Source organism: Sycon ciliatum, chromosome 2 (genome assembly GCF_964019385.1).
Source record: "Sycon ciliatum chromosome 2, ocSycCili1.1, whole genome shotgun sequence".
Classification (NCBI taxonomy): Eukaryota; Metazoa; Porifera; class Calcarea; order Leucosolenida; family Sycettidae; genus Sycon; species Sycon ciliatum.
The window spans coordinates 50,089,076-50,107,703 of record NC_088644.1 but is presented as its reverse complement, the minus strand read 5'-3'; the positions used below and the strand labels follow the sequence as shown (position 1 = coordinate 50,107,703).

The 18,628-nt window shown below is 44.4% G+C and overlaps 2 protein-coding genes across 2 annotated transcripts in view; one reads left to right on the top strand and one right to left on the bottom strand.

Annotated features, from left to right (window-relative positions):
* LOC135810351 (zinc finger CCCH domain-containing protein 11A-like) overlaps positions 1-18,628 on the bottom strand; it is a 126,406-nt gene that overhangs the window by 25,489 nt on the left and 82,289 nt on the right. The window lies entirely within an intron of this gene.
* On the top strand, positions 8,986-17,576 carry LOC135810948 (zinc finger CCCH domain-containing protein 11A-like). The gene is made up of 7 exons (XM_065324326.1): positions 8,986-9,213; positions 11,118-11,291; positions 12,354-12,513; positions 12,885-13,180; positions 14,670-14,970; positions 15,401-15,512; positions 16,787-17,576. Exons 2-7 carry the CDS (start codon positions 11,118-11,120, stop codon positions 16,938-16,940), a joined length of 1,197 nt encoding a protein of 398 aa, XP_065180398.1. The 5' UTR covers positions 8,986-9,213; the 3' UTR covers positions 16,941-17,576.

The window sequence follows — 18,628 nt, the reverse complement described above, 5'->3', positions numbered from 1 at the left end:
GTACATCACTCGGCACGCGGAAGTGTTTGGAATTCCACATCCTGCGCCACTCCGTGGCAGAGACGACACGCCACCTATCTTCCTTCCAGCGTCACAAACGTACAAGTCCGTGCATGCAGACTTCTGCGACTGCTGCCACAAGGAGGGTAAGAAGTCTGTATCCTTGTCGACGTTCCGCTCCATCTGGCACCAGACATTGCCGCATATTTAGTTCATGACGGCTCGCATGGATGTTTGCCCTGTATGCGAGGACTTGCGGCGCAACGTGATGGCGGCTGGGAGTGAGGAGCAGAAGACGACTGCATGCATCAGCTGACTGACCATGTTCAGCTGTTGAAGACCACACCTGAGCAGGTGAGAGCAGCAGGCCTTCCCCAAGTGTTGCCCCCAGCAGGTCTGTCACAAGAACGCCAGAAGTACCTGTTCAAGGATATCCGGCCGTTTGTGGCAGACCCTTGCAAGGATGAGCTGTGTCCGCCTGTGCCGGAGGAATGACAAACTTGCGTAGTGCAACACACGTTTTGAGCCTGATAATTGCTAAAGTCTGGTGCTGTGTCAAAGCTACATGCCTCAGAACATTGTATTATTCTTGTTGTTAGATCTAAAATGTGGCGTGCCTGCGTGGTACGGAAGGACGTGATGGCCCATCAGACGTCACGCTTGGCACTATAAATTCCATCACAGTGAAACTTATGCCAAATGCCAACTGCCCAGTAGTGTGTGTACACTGGATCCTCCAGCCCTTCTGCTGGTGACTCGAAGGCTTCTGTAAGGCTTCTATGGCCAAATTATTGCAATTTACGTATTTCAAAGATTATTCGTGAATATGTGCGATGTTTTGGTGAAAACAGTGTTGATTTAAACGTCCGTAACTTTGCTATATGTTGATGGATTTTCATTCGGTTTTTTTTATCTGATTCATACGTTCTCTGGCTACAAGAATCCGTTGCTAACTCAAAATGCCCAAAAAACGGATAAGGTCCCTTTTCGCTTGTGCTGGCTCCCTGAGTAAGAAAGGCCAACGCTCTCAGGCTGGCAACTACAGACCAATCTCTCTCCTTCCCGCTGTGTCCAAGGTCTGTGAACGTATTTTCTTTGAGTCTCTGTACTGCCACGTCACCCCAGCGCTTTCACCATCTCAATCCGGTTTCTGCCGTGGAGACTCCACAACTTTCCAACTAACACGTCTAGTACAAGACATCTACACCCAGCGGAACCTCAGGCGGCATGTTGGCATCGTGTTCTTTGACCTAGCGAAAGCTTTCGACACCGTCTGGCATCGTGGTCTGCTTGCAAAGCTAGAGTCCGTCTTCTTGGTACACGGTCCAGCCCTGCAATGGCTCTCATCCTATCTTTCCTGCCGCCACCAGACTGTCAGAGTATCTACCTCCCTATCAGACCCATTACTAGTCGTGTCTGGGGTACCCCAGGGGTCCATACTTGGGCCGCTCCTATTTCTACTGTACGTTAATGACTTGCCAGCCCTTGTACCAAATGTAAGTCTTTTTGCTGACGACACTGCTCTGATGCGCTCCGACAGCTCGGCAGACAACCTCACGGCCTCCATGCAGTCCGGGGTCAACGCTACAGTAACATGGATGGAAACCTGGAAACTGAAGCCTAACCTCGCCAAAACCGAGGCCATGTTCTTCTCTCCCTCGCCCCCCACTCAACTTCTGTATTTTCCTGGTCTAAATAGTACACCTATTAAAGTTGTTAACGAGCACAAGCACCTGGGCGTTATTCTCGACCGCCAACTCTCCTGGTCTCCACAAGTCCAGTCTGTGTGCAAGCGTGCGAGTGCGTCCTTAGGTATGCTACAACCCCACTGCCAACACTTGAATGATAACTGCAGAGAATTGTTCTTTAAGTCGTACATTTTGCCTATATTTGACTATTGCGATATAGCTTGGTGCGGGTTGTCTCAGACTTTACTCCACAGACTGGAGGTACATCAACGCTTGCTTCTGAAAATTCTGTTTCGAAAAGACCAAACATTTGCCTCCCTTTGTCTTTATAAACTTGCTTCCACGCACCCTCTTCTTGCCCGACATCAGCAGCATCTTTGTATCCTTGTGCAAAAAATCTTCCTAGCCCAAGTCCCGAAACATATTGCCAAGTACAACTGGTTTGTTACCACTAGACCAACACGCAATGCCTTATCACTGCCCCGAGCTAGTTCCTCTCTGTTTTTGAAATCCCCTTTCTTCTCAGCATACTCCCTTTGGTCTAACCTGCCTACTAGCATTAAGACATGCCAGGATATCAGGAAATTCACAGTCCAGCTTTCCACACTGTCTCATCCGAAGTGATCCCATGTATTATTAATGTGCCTCCCTTTCTTTTTCTCTCCCTATCTCCTTTCCCTCTCTGACAGCATCTTTCTTTTTTTTCCCTTTTAGCTTGCCGTGGTTGGCTATCACCTGACCTCTCATGTTTATTGGCAGTCTTCGGACGGGCCAGGAGATGTTGAATAAATAAATAAATAAATAAATAAAATTCTTTACGGGCTTTGAGATGCTCGCGAGATAATGAGAAAGAACTTCGGTCTGGTAATTGTTCGGAATGCTCTTCAGCCTCTGCTCTAAGTTTAGCTGCGCACACCGACTGTTGAGCCTCGGAAATCGGCGAAAAGCATAATAGTTTCCTGTAAAACAGTTCAAATTCTGTCATGACGATTTCTTTGTTGTTACAAGAAGGCGGAATTCCGAAGTCTGTTCCACGGGAAAGGAGTTCTTTTTGCACATCAGTCAATTCCACGGCTGACATGTTGATGATGCTGTTTGGATTGAAGGTAACCTGGCCATATCTTTTCTTTCGAAGCCAGGTGAAGGTCTTGTCCTACTTAGCGATCAGTCGTATGCGTTGTCTATCATCGTTTTCAGATAAGAGCAGCGAGAAGCGTAGGAAGTCATGGGCGGACAAAAACGAACGCGCACGGTCATATAAGTACTTAAACTGGACACGGGCATTAGACAAAGAGTCACGCGACCTGGCAATATCATCTTTGAGAAAAACTCTCTCTATTGATAAGGAATGATAGGCCTTGGTCTTCTGAACGCGTTTCTGAACACCACAGGGACAGACACCAGTGTTCAGACACCGTGTCAGAAACGAAACGTTATACGCGACATTACGGCAGTAGAAACGTTTCCTCAGCACAGCATTCAGCAAATCTATCTGATTTTGTGTGTACCTCAATCTGAAATATGTAAATAGGCGTCGAGGCGACAATAGTTTTAGAATTGCGATCAACAGAACGAGCTGAACCGACATTTTCACAAAGGCTTTTATTGTATTCAAAAAACGAGTGTATACGACGGCAGTGAAGAACATGGAAGAAAGAAAAAATGTGATGTGGAAGAAATGATGAACAAAAATTGTACTTCGAACTAGTTTTCGCACAACACTCCTCAGGAAGCTACGTTGTACTAATGAAAAACAATCCAGAAAGATACTAATAAAGAGAAATGGAGTGAGAAGAAACAACACCTATGAAAATGATAATCCTAGCACTAAGGTAATAACAGGAAAAACTGCGAAAGCACTTAACGAACTTGTAAGGACTACTAGTATACTGTGACACAAGATATGACACCATGGCCAACCAGAGCCAAACCGACAGAACAAGTTGCTACTAAAACAATTTCAAACGAATAATGCTGTCCTTCTGGACACACAGATTAGGCTTATGAATACGTTGACAAACGGCTTCTAACACACTCAACTGCAACTTATAACCATGACGAGCACGGCACAAAACAGAAAAAGAAGAATCAGAATAAACCTTACAACAATCAGGACGAGATGCAAGATGCTTATACACTGATGACTTCCTACTAGAAAACACACGCTCGCACCCACTCTTACTCACACAATCATTCTCGCTCTCACACTCACCGGAATCACTGGACTCACTGGCCGAATCCTCCTCAACGACTTCCTGCCTCGGAGCAATCAGGTCCCGTCTCCTCCCATCCCTCGTCTCACGTTCCTGTTGTGTATTCCGTTGGTTCGGTACTTCCGTACTGAAATAGGTCATGGTGTAATTAGCAGTTGTTCTTCTGGGTCTCGTTGATATTGAGGTAGGTATTGTTGTCGTCTCTGCCGGTGATGCAGCAAGCGATGCTGATGCAAACGTGTCTGCATGCAACACACGTGGCGTCGCCAAAGCCACATCCACCTCCGCTGGTGGAGGGAGTGACTTGGTCATGGCCACGGGAGCCAATGGTGGACTTGTCGAGTGAGACGCTAGGTCCTGATGCGTTCGTTCACGGTGTTGAAGGACGTCCTACCAACACATCATTTAAGTCATGTAATCTACAACTTTGAATGCCGGAATTGTGCTAGCCGGTATGTTGGTAGGACTGTTCAGCACCTGAGCGAACGCATCAAGCAACACACTCCTTTACACATTATCCCACGTAGCGCACAACTGGAGCGTCCCACGCGGGGAAGACCCCGTAAACAACCACTACCTCCGCCAACACAGGACCTAGCGTCTCACAGTGCATAAGCATCTTGCATCTCGTCCTGATTGTTGTAAGGTTTATTCTGATTCTTCTTTTTCTGTTTTGTGCCGTGCTCGTCATGGTTATAAGTTGCAGTTGAGTGTGTTAGAAGCCGTTTGTCAACGTATTCATAAGCCTAATCTGTGTGTCCAGAAGGACAGCATTATTCGTTTGAAATTGTTTTAGTAGCAACTTGTTCTGTCGGTTTGGCTCTGGTTGGCCATGGTGTCATATCTTGTGTCACAGTATACTAGTAGTCCTTACAAGTTCGTTAAGTGCTTTCGCAGTTTTTCCTGTTATTACCTTAGTGCTAGGATTATCATTTTCATAGGTGTTGTTTCTTCTCACTCCATTTCTCTTTATTAGTATCTTTCTGGATTGTTTTTCATTAGTACAACGTAGCTTCCTGAGGAGTGTTGTGCGAAAACTAGTTCGAAGTACAATTTTTGTTCATCATTTCTTCCACATCACATTTTTTCTTTCTTCCATGTTCTTCACTGCCGTCGTATACACTCGTTTTTTGAATACAATAAAAGCCTTTGTGAAAATGTCGGTTCAGCTCGTTCTGTTGATCGCAATTCTAATAATAATATTATTATTATTATTATTGACTGGTTTTGAGGGAAAGAGACAAACGGGAAAAGTCTGAAGAAAAAATTGACTGTCACCACCAGGACTCGAACCAGGGACCCTCGCTTGTAGCCAGCGATGCTCTAACCGCTGAGCTATGGTGTAGTCGTCATCCAAGCAGAGACCGTTCAACGTTTTCTTCAGACTCCGTAACTCACACTTCCATTATTATTATTATTATTATTATTATTATTATTATTATTATTATTATTATTATTATTATTATTATTATTATTATTATTATTATTATTATTATTATTATTATTATTATTATTATTATTATTATTATTATTATTATTATTATTATTATTATTATTATTATTATTATTATTATTATTATTACTGCATCCATGGATGCAGTGAATGGGATTTCGGTCTTTGACCACTTTGTGGTGGGTCTGATCTACTCACCTCCCACCGTTTAGGAGCTGCATCTGCGCCTTGATCCAAGAGGGTGGTGGCGTTCCTGCGGATGCGGAAAACTGGGCCTTTGGCCGAGTCTCACGCGAACCGTGAAATTTTTATTTTTATTTTTTTTTATTATTATTCAACGCAATAAATAGAGTAAGCTGCGCACTCAGTACAAACACCATAAGCAAAACTTGTTTTCATGTAAATAATTAAGCTTGTTCCTAAACGTTTTCGTCGCCATCTCATCAGAGGATTACTGGCAAAACAAAATTAGCTCTAAACTCAATATATATACGCACACTGCAAGTAATAATTTAGACCCTAACTAGCGCGAGAAAATGAGAGCTGAAAGAAACATTACATCAATTAACGATATCAGGTGACAACAGATGCGATAAATTCACCACTAGAAAGTAACCATGCACCACAAACGAGAACTACTGATCTAAATTCACAAACAATTTCAACGTAAACAAATTCTTTTTCTGCCTACACAAAATCGGCTTGGTGGTAAAAATGTAGATAGACTCCAATACACGCAGATACCTTTGACTACGTGAACGAGACCAAACAGAAAAGCAATCATCAGTATAACTAGAACGACAATCACTATTCTGAACAAGATGGTTTGCAACAGAAGATTCAGACACCCTAACACCACTACTAGAACCAGTACATACTTTAGGAACAAGCTTAATTATTTACATGAAAACAAGTTTTGCTTATGGTGTTTGTACTGAGTGCGCAGCTTACTCTATTTATTGCGTTGATTACATTTTTATCTCCACGTAAGTTTCTTAATTATTATTATTATTATTATTAGACTCAATCTCGTAGCATGTGCACGGATTGCTAATGTGTGTGTGTATTCAAACTAATGGCTCGCACAATCAGTCTTCAGGTCTCTTAGCCAAGTGGTGATGTTTATGCCTAGTGCACGAGAGGTTCAACTGCTAGGAAATTATAATGGGGAAATTATAGAAAAGAAAATATTAATAAGACAAAGAGAATAAATTTCAAGGCACCTGAATAAACGGAGTCCCACATACAGTAGTCAGCAGCTCAGCAAATTGCAGTGCGGTGCACAGTAATGCACTACGTGGACTGGAGCGGACAATGACGCCAGCATCGCACTGTCATCCAGATGTGAGCACTGAGCAGCTCCTACCGATTAGTAATCATGGTAATGCACTACGTGGACTGGAGCGGACAATGACGACAGCATAGCACTGTCATCCAGATGACTGTGAGCAGCTCCTCGCGATTAGTGCTGACCAAACACTCTCTGCAGAGCGCATTGGTTTCACAAGCAAAGCCGTACAGCCTACACTACACCTTGCACTGCTACCATGGTCACAGGACAAGGCCAGGCCACCGGTGAGGCTCTGCATGAAAAGCCGCGAGGCTTTCAGTGTATCGGTGCGCTCGCTGCGCTCGCCCTCGCTCGCTCGACGCTTTTGTCGATCCTGGCCTGCATACGTTCTCAGTAATTAAATAATTATTGGCACTTCAGCATTTTTTTGGCCCGGAACAAAAATTAATGTTATGATGCGCAAAGCGCACCACGCATAATTCGTTGTATTAAATGCGTGGTGCTCTGTGCCGTCTATAGGGTAGCTCTATTCGAATCATGATCGAGCACTCTGATAATATTATCTACAGTGCCCGTGTTCCCAACTCATCACAACCACGCGCTCTTCAGCCTAACCATACAGACACCAGCAAGGACACTTCCGTTGAGAGATAATATTGCTCCACGGCTCTAGACAGCTGTTTCGCTCCCTGTCGGAGCTCATCAGTAGAGGATAATAATGATGATAAAGGAGGAATGATCATTCTTATACACCAGAAATGGCGCAAATGCGCGCTTTCCACATATATCAATGGCATATGCAAGCTGCTAAAATGGTAAAGTGTGAGAACAGCGATAAATAATCATAGTACGCGCTCATTGGTGGAGAATCACACCACACAAGCGACGAAAACCTGACGCGGAATACTGATGCCAATGGAAAGTACATGTATGTTGTTTATTATTATGATGTTGCAATGTCCATGTATGCAGGCGAGGCGAGACTCACCGCCGAGATCCCCCAACGCGACAGGCTCGGTTGCCGTTCAGGATTCACATAGACCTGTCCGCCCGTCAACAGGATCGACAGCGGGAGGCCCCACTGATGCCGATGTCCCCACTGATCGGCGCCCGATCTTACTGTAGTATACTACAGCAGTACCATGACTCCATGACTCATGAGTACATGCTACAAATACGTGTATGCAAAAGTCCATAACCTCTTGTATTGCTAGTAAGTTGTAGTTGTACAGTGCTGGCAACTGATATACGACCCCCCTATCGGTACGCTAGCCGCGTTAGCGATTCGTACGAGACGCTAGGCGGTCGGATTTCATTTGCCAGTACTGTAGCTTGTATTGGTGCATGGCTTAGCTACATGTCGAAGTTTACGCATATGCTCTGCCATACCCGTGTGAGTAATGAAAATTTGTTTCGGTAAATCTTTTGGAACACCTGTAATCTGTGCCTGGGCCAAGTCCCAGCCTCGTACAACCTAACTGAAGTGCTGCTATAACGCCTTCAAACACCCCCTACTTCGAGCAAAAATGCGACGAAATGCTGACTGCTCATTGTTCAAGCTGGCATTTTGGAGCTCGTGCGACGCCCCCATGTCCATGTACATGTAATCGACGCTTTTCCACACAACTATGAACGCTGATTACCTGTAGAGCTTCCTCTAGCCGCGCAAGCCAAAAAGTCACGCTGGCTTTCCACATTATTAATAATAGAGTGCACCGGCTCTGTAAATTATCAGAGTGCTCAATAATGATTCGAATAGAGCTATCTTATACACGGCACAGAGCACCACGCATTACAACGAATGATCTACAAGTACTTTTACAAGTACACGTAATCCGCGCTCAAGAGGTTATAATAATAATAACAATAATAAAATTAACGAAGGTAAGTTTTAGGTCGCAAGTACCCACGCCAATACACACATCCAGTCGAATGAGTCACTTGTAGTTCCTTGGTCCTTTTTATTTATTTTTAAATTATCCTTGGCTGTACATCTGAGTGCAGACCTAATACGTACATGTTCCTCTTTTTAGTAGTATACGCCTACGACCTCGTCTACACGTAACTAGGATGACCCAAAGGCAGACCGCCTATCGTGGGGTCCTTTACATTGAAGCCCAAGTCTAGTGTCATAGCGGAGCGCCCTTATAGTTATAGTTATACCACACGCCACAAGCGAGACTGTGCTGCCAACCACCAGCCGCAATGTGACGTCACGGATAGTTATACCACACGCCGACGACTGTGCTACCAACCACCAGCCGCAATGTGACGTCACGTAGCGCAGGTACATGTATATAAACCCTAGGTTTGCTACAGTCTCCAACTAGTTCTCCAGGATCAGTGTCTGTGACCGGTTGGTTTTCTAGTGTCTTCCCTCAAACACCTTGCTTCCCACCAGAGATTGATTATTTGCGTGCCTGAGTAAGTTGCCGTCTTCCAACAGATATCAGAATCAGGTTCTCTCTGTGTAGATCCCTCTAGCACCTTGCTAAGTATCGTCCTTGCAGAAGACTTGGGATTATTCGATTCTCGGTCTGAAGTCGGCCGCGAATTGTGAAGTTTACTGTAAGTATCTGTTTGTCTGTCTTCCTTCTTTCAAGCTGTTTGTCCTATATCTCTATCTGTACCACTTTGCCTCTTTCTCTCTCTCTGCCTTCCGCTTTATCTTTCTCTCTGTTCCCCTTAGCCTTTCACTCTTTATTATACAGTCCATCTCTCACTATTATTCTCGCTATGAGTTTCTCTCTCTCTAAGCCTCTCTCTCTCTCTCTCTCTCTCTCTCTCTCTCTCTCTCTCTCTCTCTCTCTCTCTCTCTCTTCCCCCCTCTCTCTCTCTCTCTCTCTGTCTTTCTATCACTGTTGTGGTTTTTTATTTGAATTCGCAAAACCAAACAGGCAATAAGCCCAATTACATGGAAGCGAGTAAAAGAATGCTAAGAATGAGGCATTTTGGTGAATATTATTTCAAGTAGAAATACTGATACCGGGAGGTACTACAAATACATGTAGGTACTGTACAATGAAAATCTGAAAAGGCCATGGTACTGATTGATTGATTGATTGTTTTTTTTAACTTCGCAAGTTCAAACGGGTTCCTTGCTTAGTTACATGAAAGAGAAGGATAGAATTTTCCAAAATCCTAATGAGCAACAGCATAGGCAAGTTTATCATAGAAGTGGTGAATTCGCACAGTAACCGTGCACTTCAGCTATTCTCTCCTCCCTCTTCTGAATTTGACTCTCCGCTGGCCTTCTCTCCTCCCATCCCTTTACATTGTATTGGGCCTCTGCAGCTTCCCCCCCCCCCCCCCACCACCACCCCACGCACACACTACATTGTCACATAGCACAACTCAACCATTCGCTACCCTGTTATTGAGCACTCCTGCTCGTTTGGTCTCGCGAATCCAGATAAAATCAATCAAATCAAGTGGAGTACTATGCGAGCGAGAATACTGAGAAGAAAGGAACATGTCAAAACCTGACGAAACACAAGTCTCTCTCTCTCTTTCACTATCTTTCTCTCACTTTGCCCCTCTGTATCAGAATTCTCATTGTCCATCACGGACCGGAGACCACCTATCCCTTATCCCAATATCTAGTAGTGTCTGCTTGGGTCCTCTCGTACGCATATCTGCTAGTGCAACAAGAAAGGACTGAGGAAGCAGCTAGCGTTCCAAGTGAAGAGTTTACCTTCGTGTTGACTCAAGCTAATGACTTAGGTCCATCAGAGATCATACCAGTCACTTGTCATCATGGTCATGACTAAGGAATTCAGTTGTGGCCAGGAAACTGCACACTCGCAGGGTGAAAGCTGCGAGACCAAACAGAACAGAGTGTGTCGAGCCATGATCAGGAAACGCTGAGTTCTACTGACAACATTGGTTAGCTAGGCACGGCGAATTCTTGTTGATGCCAGGACCCCAGTTCACCAGTACTTCAAGGACATATCTTGGTCGACATGCACCAGCGGGTTGAGAAAATGACCAAGGTGGCTTGGAGAAAGGACGTCTTCTCCGCGTGTCTTTGCCGGCATCAAACAATAATATTTGCTTTGGCTCTAGCCTTTCGCTGTGCAGACTTGACCAGGGAGTCGTACAATACCAGTAATTTAGGACTCGACTTTACATCGTGTACATAGATCAGCATGAACTAGGGTGCGTAGCCGCTATGACTGCACAAACTCTGGTTTCGGGGGCATCGCCATATTTTCAAAATGGAGGGCGACGCTTATTGAATTTTGTATGGTCGTGGTGAGCCATGAAATTGGAAATATAACGAACAAATAACACGACTGGATACAGGTACCTCTGCACATCATACGTGAAAAATGGAAAGGAATATCTTGGCCCAAACCGGAGTCATGAGGCTACAAAACTTACATCGACAGTTCCATCTTGCGCCACATTTTTTATAATGTTGGCGTTGAATCTGTTGTGTTTCTTCTCAACAAATAATGTTTGATTAACAGATGGCTCAAGTCGGTAATGATTGCTACTTCTTCTACTACTCGAGCTGCAAGAAGGGACGCGCTTGTCCATTCCGACACAGTGCTCCTGCACTTGGCAAGGAAGACGTCTGTCAAGATTGGGCCAAAGGAAGCTGTATTGTTCCGAATTGTGCACGTCGCCACATGGGAATACATGTAAGTAAAGCGAGCCTGTGTGGTTGCTTTGCCTGCACACTCTGTCGCCTCTTTCTCTGGTAGGGTCCAGAAACTAACCGTGGTTGGTCCCCTGGGCCATGGGGAGGGAGAAAGATCCAAGTGCGATCAGTGTGTGTGGCACGTGGTGTGAGCTGCCTTTGGAGTGAAAAACTTTCCAGGGCTTTCTAGGTTCAGCCCGGTCCCATAGCTCAGTGGTTAGAGCATGGCTAATGACAAACAAGGTCCCGGGTGGGAGTCCTGGTGGGTCTCGCGATTTGTTTCTCTTTTCAGGCAGTTAACTTCCCCAACTGATCCTTTGAATTATTATTATTATTATTATTTGAAACTCGGGTGTTGAGCCATAAATAAAATGTAGAAAGGAAAAGGACATTATGGATACGAGTTAAGAGTAACTCTTCATCACTGTAATTGGATACTATAATACAGTCAGAAATTGCAATATCTAGGCACAAAACTGACAAGAGTACTGAGACATTCGACGTCCTGACACCTAGCTTCAACACATCTCAGTAGCGCTAACCGACAGCCTTCTAACTTGGAAGGTTCAAGGTTATGAAAAGACCAAAGAGGGGAAGGCAAGCGCAATGAAAACGAGCAAAAGCCACAGTCCCAACGGAACAAAGAATGTCAATTGTTACTCGACCATGACGAGACCAGTACGATATTTGACAAAGACGTCTAACTACAATTTGAAGCAGCAAAGCAGCACACCACCCAACTTGGGTGGGTCATAAATATTGAAGATACGTAAAGAAACGGGAAGCTTTGCGAAAACGAATTGTACAAGTCGAAAGCAAAACTCCTACAGTACTCCTCCTGCATGACATTGTGATGGACTAGTTGACTACAAAACAAGTTGTTTCACACGACGTTCCAATATTCAAACAATAAGCTGATTTTTCAGCCGAATCTGATGTATTTTCGAGCCGAGAGAAAAGCTGACCAGGCGGTAAAAACGCGCTGATTTGAGGAAAGCCTAGTGCACGGTGATGCATGCTGAGTTTCTTTGTTTTCGATGTGGTCTTGGTGACTGTATTGCAGAAAGACCGTGGCAGCATGCCATGCTACTGGGAGTCTCAGCGAGTGGGGTGTACCAAGCCGTTCTGCCCATTCAAGCATTTGAAGCCCCGTCCTGATGCGCCTCTGCAAACTGGCCAAGTTCAACCCACTACGACCGCATCCCAAGGAAATCCAGTCAAAGGTAAGAATTTGCTGTTTGCTGTAAGACTGTACCTAGCCCTTTTGCCAATGATAGCGTGTGTCTGAGGTGCTTTTTTTGAGTCTATAGAAATCTGCACCGCAAAATGGCTGCAACACTGCTTTTAGTTGTATGAAGCAAGAAGGCCCATTTCACCTGAAAAATTAGGATAATCAAACAAACATGTTACACGTCCTTGGTACGGAAAGGGCTGCGGGAGTTGCGTATTACCGGTTACTTGCGTACTCTTGCTCGTGGTGAGCAAGAGTACGCAAGTTGCTGAATATGGCGTATCCACACTGCTTGCCAAGAATCAAGACAATCCATCAAAGGCATCATTGATGCTAACCCTTACTGCCCTATCTACTCTTCAGGTGGACAGCGCAGCGCTACTATCCGGACTATTGGCAAATCTCAAAAAAGACTGCGACACGCCCGAACACAAGGGGTTGCCACCGACTCAACTGCCGCTGACTCCAGAATGGATATGAGAAGAGCAACTCGAGCAATGAGCCGATACCATTGGGTTCATGCTCGTGATCAGCTTAATCAACAGCATAGATCTGAGACTGCAAGGCGTGGTCCAGGTCCTTTGTTACCCATGAAAAGGACAGCATCTGTTCAGCAAGAAGACCAAACAAAGCCGTTAGCCAAACGACGCAGGACTGAGGTACTGTATCCATGTACATCAATTGGTATATCAATGAATGAGTTGTGTGTGCGTTCGTGTGTGTGCGTGTGTGTGTGTGTGTGTGTATGTGTGTGTGTGTGTGATTGTGTGTGTATGTGTGTGTATGTGTATGTGTGTGCGTGTGTGTGTATGTATGTGTGTGTGATTGTGTGTGTATGTGTGTGTGTGTGTGTATGTGTGTGTGTGTATGGGTGTATGTGTGTGTGTGTGTATGTGTATGTGTATGTGTGTGTGTGTATGTGTGTGTGTATGTGTGTGTGTGTGTATGTGTGTATGTGTGTGTGTGTGTGTGTACGTGTATGTGTGTATGTGTGTGTGTGTATGTGTATGTGTGTGTATGTGTGTGTGTGTGGGTGTGTATGTGTGTGTGACTGTGTGTAACTGTGTGTGATGCGTGTCTGTCTGTGTCTGTCTGGCTGTCTGTAACTGTCAGCGCATGCATGCACCAATATGCTTGCTTCTTCAAAGTTATAGTGGCATTGCTTTCATTTAGGAAAAGGAAATTTTTCATTTTTGCAGACGTGAATCTAGAGCACAACTTTCTAATCCTTTCTTTCTGAAGGACACATGCAAGGATATGTGTGTCCTGGTGCTGTCCTGGTGCTGACAGTTAACAGATTCATATGCCATTCTATTTGTTGACGACTTTGGCGGTGTCCTTTGAGGATCCCCACCGTTTCACCCGTTATCCTTTAGTTGCAGAACTTCAACCTCACGGGCGGTTACTTTGCAATATTTTATTTTGCGTTCTTGAGTTCCTGGGTAAACGTGTGTGCATCTCTTCATCTCGATGTGTGGCTGATTTGGGGGCTTATTGGACCTCAAAATGATGTCAAGTTGTTTTCCTTCTCGCCGGTGGTTTGTAGCACTGTAACTATTGCAGTACCACCAATGCTACTGACAACTGCAGTGCACAACATTAGAAGACCAAAATTTGCACCGAATTTGAAAGTGAAGCTTAAATGTGCACCACTATTTGTGCATGGCTTGCTTTCTTCATTTTTTTGTTGTCGAGCTGTTCCGCAAAGGTGCCATCCGCTCTTTGCGCCAGTTATGTGTATAAATAACTTACAACTTTATTAATAATCTACGTGGAGATAAAAGTTTAATAATAGCTATGAAAAGTATGAATGCCGCAGACATCACCAGGCAACATGACAATTTGTTCAAGGTGGAGCGGAGCGTGAAAATCGATTTTGGAAACACACAAAACCAAATCTTGAACAAAATGTCATGTTGCCTGGTGATGTCTGCGGCATTCATACTTTTCATAGCTATTACAACTTTATTCACTGCTTTAAAGTGCTTCGTAATAATTATGTCCTGCAGCTGGTTTACATGTTGCACGGTCTTAAATCATCAGCCGATGCAAGGCCTCTCAGATGTTTTAAGTTTCTCTTTTTCTCTCTCTCTCTATCTCTTTCTCTCTCTCTCTCTTTCTGTCTCCATTCTTCTGACTGCTCCATAGCCTGTTGCTGTTCCAGTGTCCCCACAACCGTCCACCGCTGCTGGTCTTCGCATCAAGTCTTTAGATGAAATCCTTGCTGAGAAACGCAAGCATCACGCGACCGTTAGTGACAGCACTGTATCTGCAGAAGACACCTGTCAAAGAAGACCGGCTGATTCAACCAGCAAGGAATCACCATCAGTAGTTTCCATTTCAGCAAGCAAGAATGTACGTAGTCCAGTACTGAATACTGCACCTACCAAGAGTTCCACTCCAGCGACACCACCTGCTAAGATAACAAGACTCAGCAGTCATTCTTCTGGTAAGTTGCATTGCTGATGCAGGTATTATAAATGTTTTTGAAGACATTACTTTCGATCTGTTGTCCTTTCCTGTGCCTTTTCTTAAGCGATACCTTTCTCTTGTTGTTTATCTGTATGGCCTGGCTTGGCATTTACTGTTTGGTATTTGGGATATCTGCTTAACCTCTCGTTACATGTTGATAGTGAGTTCTGCTTCCTTCTCGTGTGGAAAGACCATTTGCTTCAACACGGCTGTAGTGTGCTACAATACAGTTTAAGGGCTTCGCAAATAGTTAGCGTTATTCCTGACGTAGGGGTTGGTAGTAGGTGATCTTGCGTGTATGATATGTATGTTCCAGCATTCTATGGCTAATGGGATGCTATAATCTGGCTTGATCCGTTGTAAATATATTAATAAAAGGCGCTTGCTTCTTCATCTGTACTGTTCAGCTAAGAAGGAAAGCCCAGCCACTAAGAAGGTGTCCCAAAGTGAAGGAAGTGAAGTTACTTCCACTGCTGATACTACTACTATGAAGTCCGATGCCAAGTCTGAATTTGATTGGTAAGTGCTTGTTACGGGCTAATTCTCATCACACTGTGCCTTACATGCCATGCGTTAATGTGTCCGAGTTTTCACACTGCACATTTCTGGATTCATGGTGCGAATCAAATTTGCATGGATTCAGCGGATTGAATTTTCCCTATTTTATAGGCAACTGTATGGTAGGTCTGAACTACTCATCTCCGACCGCATTAGAAGCTGCATCTGAACTTTGATCCTCCAGGGTGATTGAGTTCCTATGGGTGTGAAAATTTCAGTCTACCCGAGTCCCATAATAATAATAATAATAATGACAGTTCGCATTTCACTCATTGCATGAGGTCAACGCATCTGTTTACAATTTCGAGCCAAGCAGCTCTATCAGAAGCAGATTGCACAGCATCCAGAAGCGACAGATTAATGCATTGTAAGTCTTTCTTGACAACGTCGATCCATCTCAGACGTGGTCGTCCTAGGGGTCGTCGTATGTCTGTTGTGTTGATTGACATTAGGAGGGCTTGGAACGAGGACGATTCTTCGCCTTCCCTCACTACATGGCCGAACCACAGCAGTCTCCGTTGCCTGCAGACTTGAGATAGTGGGGTCTGCTCGGTTCTGGCATACAGCGCTGTGTTCGAGATTCGTTGTGGGTACGTGATACCAATGATGGTACGTAGTTTTTTCCGGTGCCATACATTGACGACGTCGGTTAATGTTTGCGATAAGGTCCAAAGCGCACAATTATACAGCAAGACAGGCAATATCAGGCAGGAAAACATACACAGCCTGGAATTCAGGTTGTGGCGTTTCCATGGAATGCTTGCAAATGCCCGATTTGCAACAGACACTCTGGCTGCTATGTCTTCTGCTGTGCCTAGCATACTCCCCAGCAGCTTCACCGATTTCCAGGAATCATCTTCCTTGGTCACAGTGAAATATTGAGTTTTTGCCACGTTCAGCTTCAGATTGTCATCCGAGAAAACGGGTTCACACACACGGACGGTTTCTTCCACAGATGATCGCTCGTTCTGATGGGCAGTGGTGTCGTCTGCGTATTGTGTGAAAGTTGCTGGTAGGTCTGCCGAGTCCCATGCTAGACGTAATTTTTCTTTTTTTTTATTCCGTCATTTTTTTGATTTTATTTATAAACATGAGTGGTGCAGTTATTACTACTGCAGTTACAACATTGTAGTTTGAGTATATCACATCCAAGACATTCCCATAGCAGTATCTAAATGTCCCTTCGTATTGTCTTACCGGCTGTAGATAACTTCTTATTCTTTTGACTGTTCTAGGCTCGATGACATCGACCTGCTTGATGACGATGCATTTGAGAAAGCGATGAGAGAATTTGTTGGTGACGTAACCTACGTCGACTTGAATAAGCCAGACCTTGACGAAACAGTCAACAGCAACGATCTACTCCTGGAAGCGGAGCTGATGATTTAGACTAAGAGAACTGTTGTGTATTTCCACATTAAGCAGTGTGCTCACCATTTGCCATGTCTACATCATGCCTAATCGCCATTGGGGATATACACCCGGTTTTTTCCCTCTCTACTGCGTCCGTCGGCGCGAGGGTTTTTTCCCGGCTGGCTCGGTCCAGGAAAATTAACCTGACGGCCCCAAGTGGTTTTGCGTCATGCCCTATTTCAGCTATCCGCTGGCTCACTTACATGTATTTGGGCATCTTCGTCTAATGCTTGATTATTATTACTAATAATGCTTTGAGCGCTGCTTGATATATCAGCATAATATAATGCTAATTTGAATGCTCGCTTTTCACTTTCTCGCTGGCTGTGTTGTGCAGAATCATGTGCCAACCTTTACTACATGTATATTGCATTGTCATTTCATTCAGTACAATGCAAACATATTATTATTATGGCCATATTTTCGACAACGCTGCTCAAACTTGATATGAATCAACTCACCTACTCCGAAGCCACATTCTGCCAGTCTGCAATAGGTTCTGGCACAGACCAGAAGTTAATGTTGCTTTGAAGGATGCTAAGGAAACGTGCTATCCCGGCTCCTAGACAGCAGAATACTTGTACCAAATTGGAATGAGTATAACTCAGACAAAGAACTGAGGGTAGAGAGTAATCAGTAATGCTAGATCAATATACAGTCGTCCCTCTCTAATCCGGCACTTGTTTATCCAGCACCCTTGCAAACCGGCACACTTTCTGGCAAAATGGATTTTTTCAGTTCATTTTCTACGCTTTAATCCGGCACTTGAATTCCGCCTCCAGCAGCGATTTTCTGCAACAAATCACTCAAACTCTACATAATTCGATTTTCTAATCCAGCAGTTGTATATCGCAGACTGTCAGGGACCATTGTAACATACACAACATATGCAACATACACTTGGGAATATCCCATGCCAGTACATATGATATTCCTAAGTGTATAACTTATAGACATGCATTCCACAAAGTACTTGGTTTGACACAGAAAATCCCTACGTTTTGACGTACGACACAAACATGTATGATAACATCTGGGTCGGGCTGGAGGGCAGGATTTCATAATCCAGCACCCTTGTTTATCCAGCAGAAAATGCAGTTGCAAAAGGTGCCGGATTAGAGAGGGACGACTGTGTATATATGTATATATAAAGAACAATAGAAGTATTTCTTGCGTCGGCAACAAGTGCTCAATGGCCTAAGACAGAGCGGGGTTATACACTCAGACACAAAGGATCTCCAAGTTTCTCAGTGTTGCTACTCTGAGTTTCGTGCAAAAGCACTCCATTCAAGCTTCGATACGGGAACCACAAGACATCCATCAAGCTTCCTGGATAGAGCAAATCCACGGGCCTCTCAAAGCATGTGTGGGAATTAAAAGATAATGGCAAGACGCACGACATCAAGTGGCGAGTGGTCCAGAAGGCCAAGGCCTACAGCAACATAACAAAAAGATGCAGCCTGTGCCTCGAGGAGAAGGCGAGAATAATCACTGCCGACAGGAGATTGAGCCTCAACAAGCGGTCGGAGTTGATATCCAAATGTCGACATCAAAATAAATTCATGCTGTCAACACCGATAACATGCTGTCCGCAGATTGAGTATTTCGCTCCTGCTCTTGTAGCAGTTGAGCACTCTTGCGTGGGGTAGTGCCTTTGCTGTTTG

What these genes read in the sequence shown, in the direction of transcription:
- LOC135810948 (XM_065324326.1), top strand. Translation starts at nt 11,118, where the DNA reads ATGGCTCAAGTCGGTAATGATTGCTACTTCTTCTACTACTCGAGCTGC. An exon ending in CCAAGGAAATCCAGTCAAAG is followed by an intron (nt 12,514 to 12,884) that starts GTAAGAATTTGC and finishes TCTACTCTTCAG; the next exon opens with GTGGACAGCGCAGCGCTACT. An exon ending in GCCAAGTCTGAATTTGATTG is followed by an intron (nt 15,513 to 16,786) that starts GTAAGTGCTTGT and finishes TGACTGTTCTAG; the next exon opens with GCTCGATGACATCGACCTGC.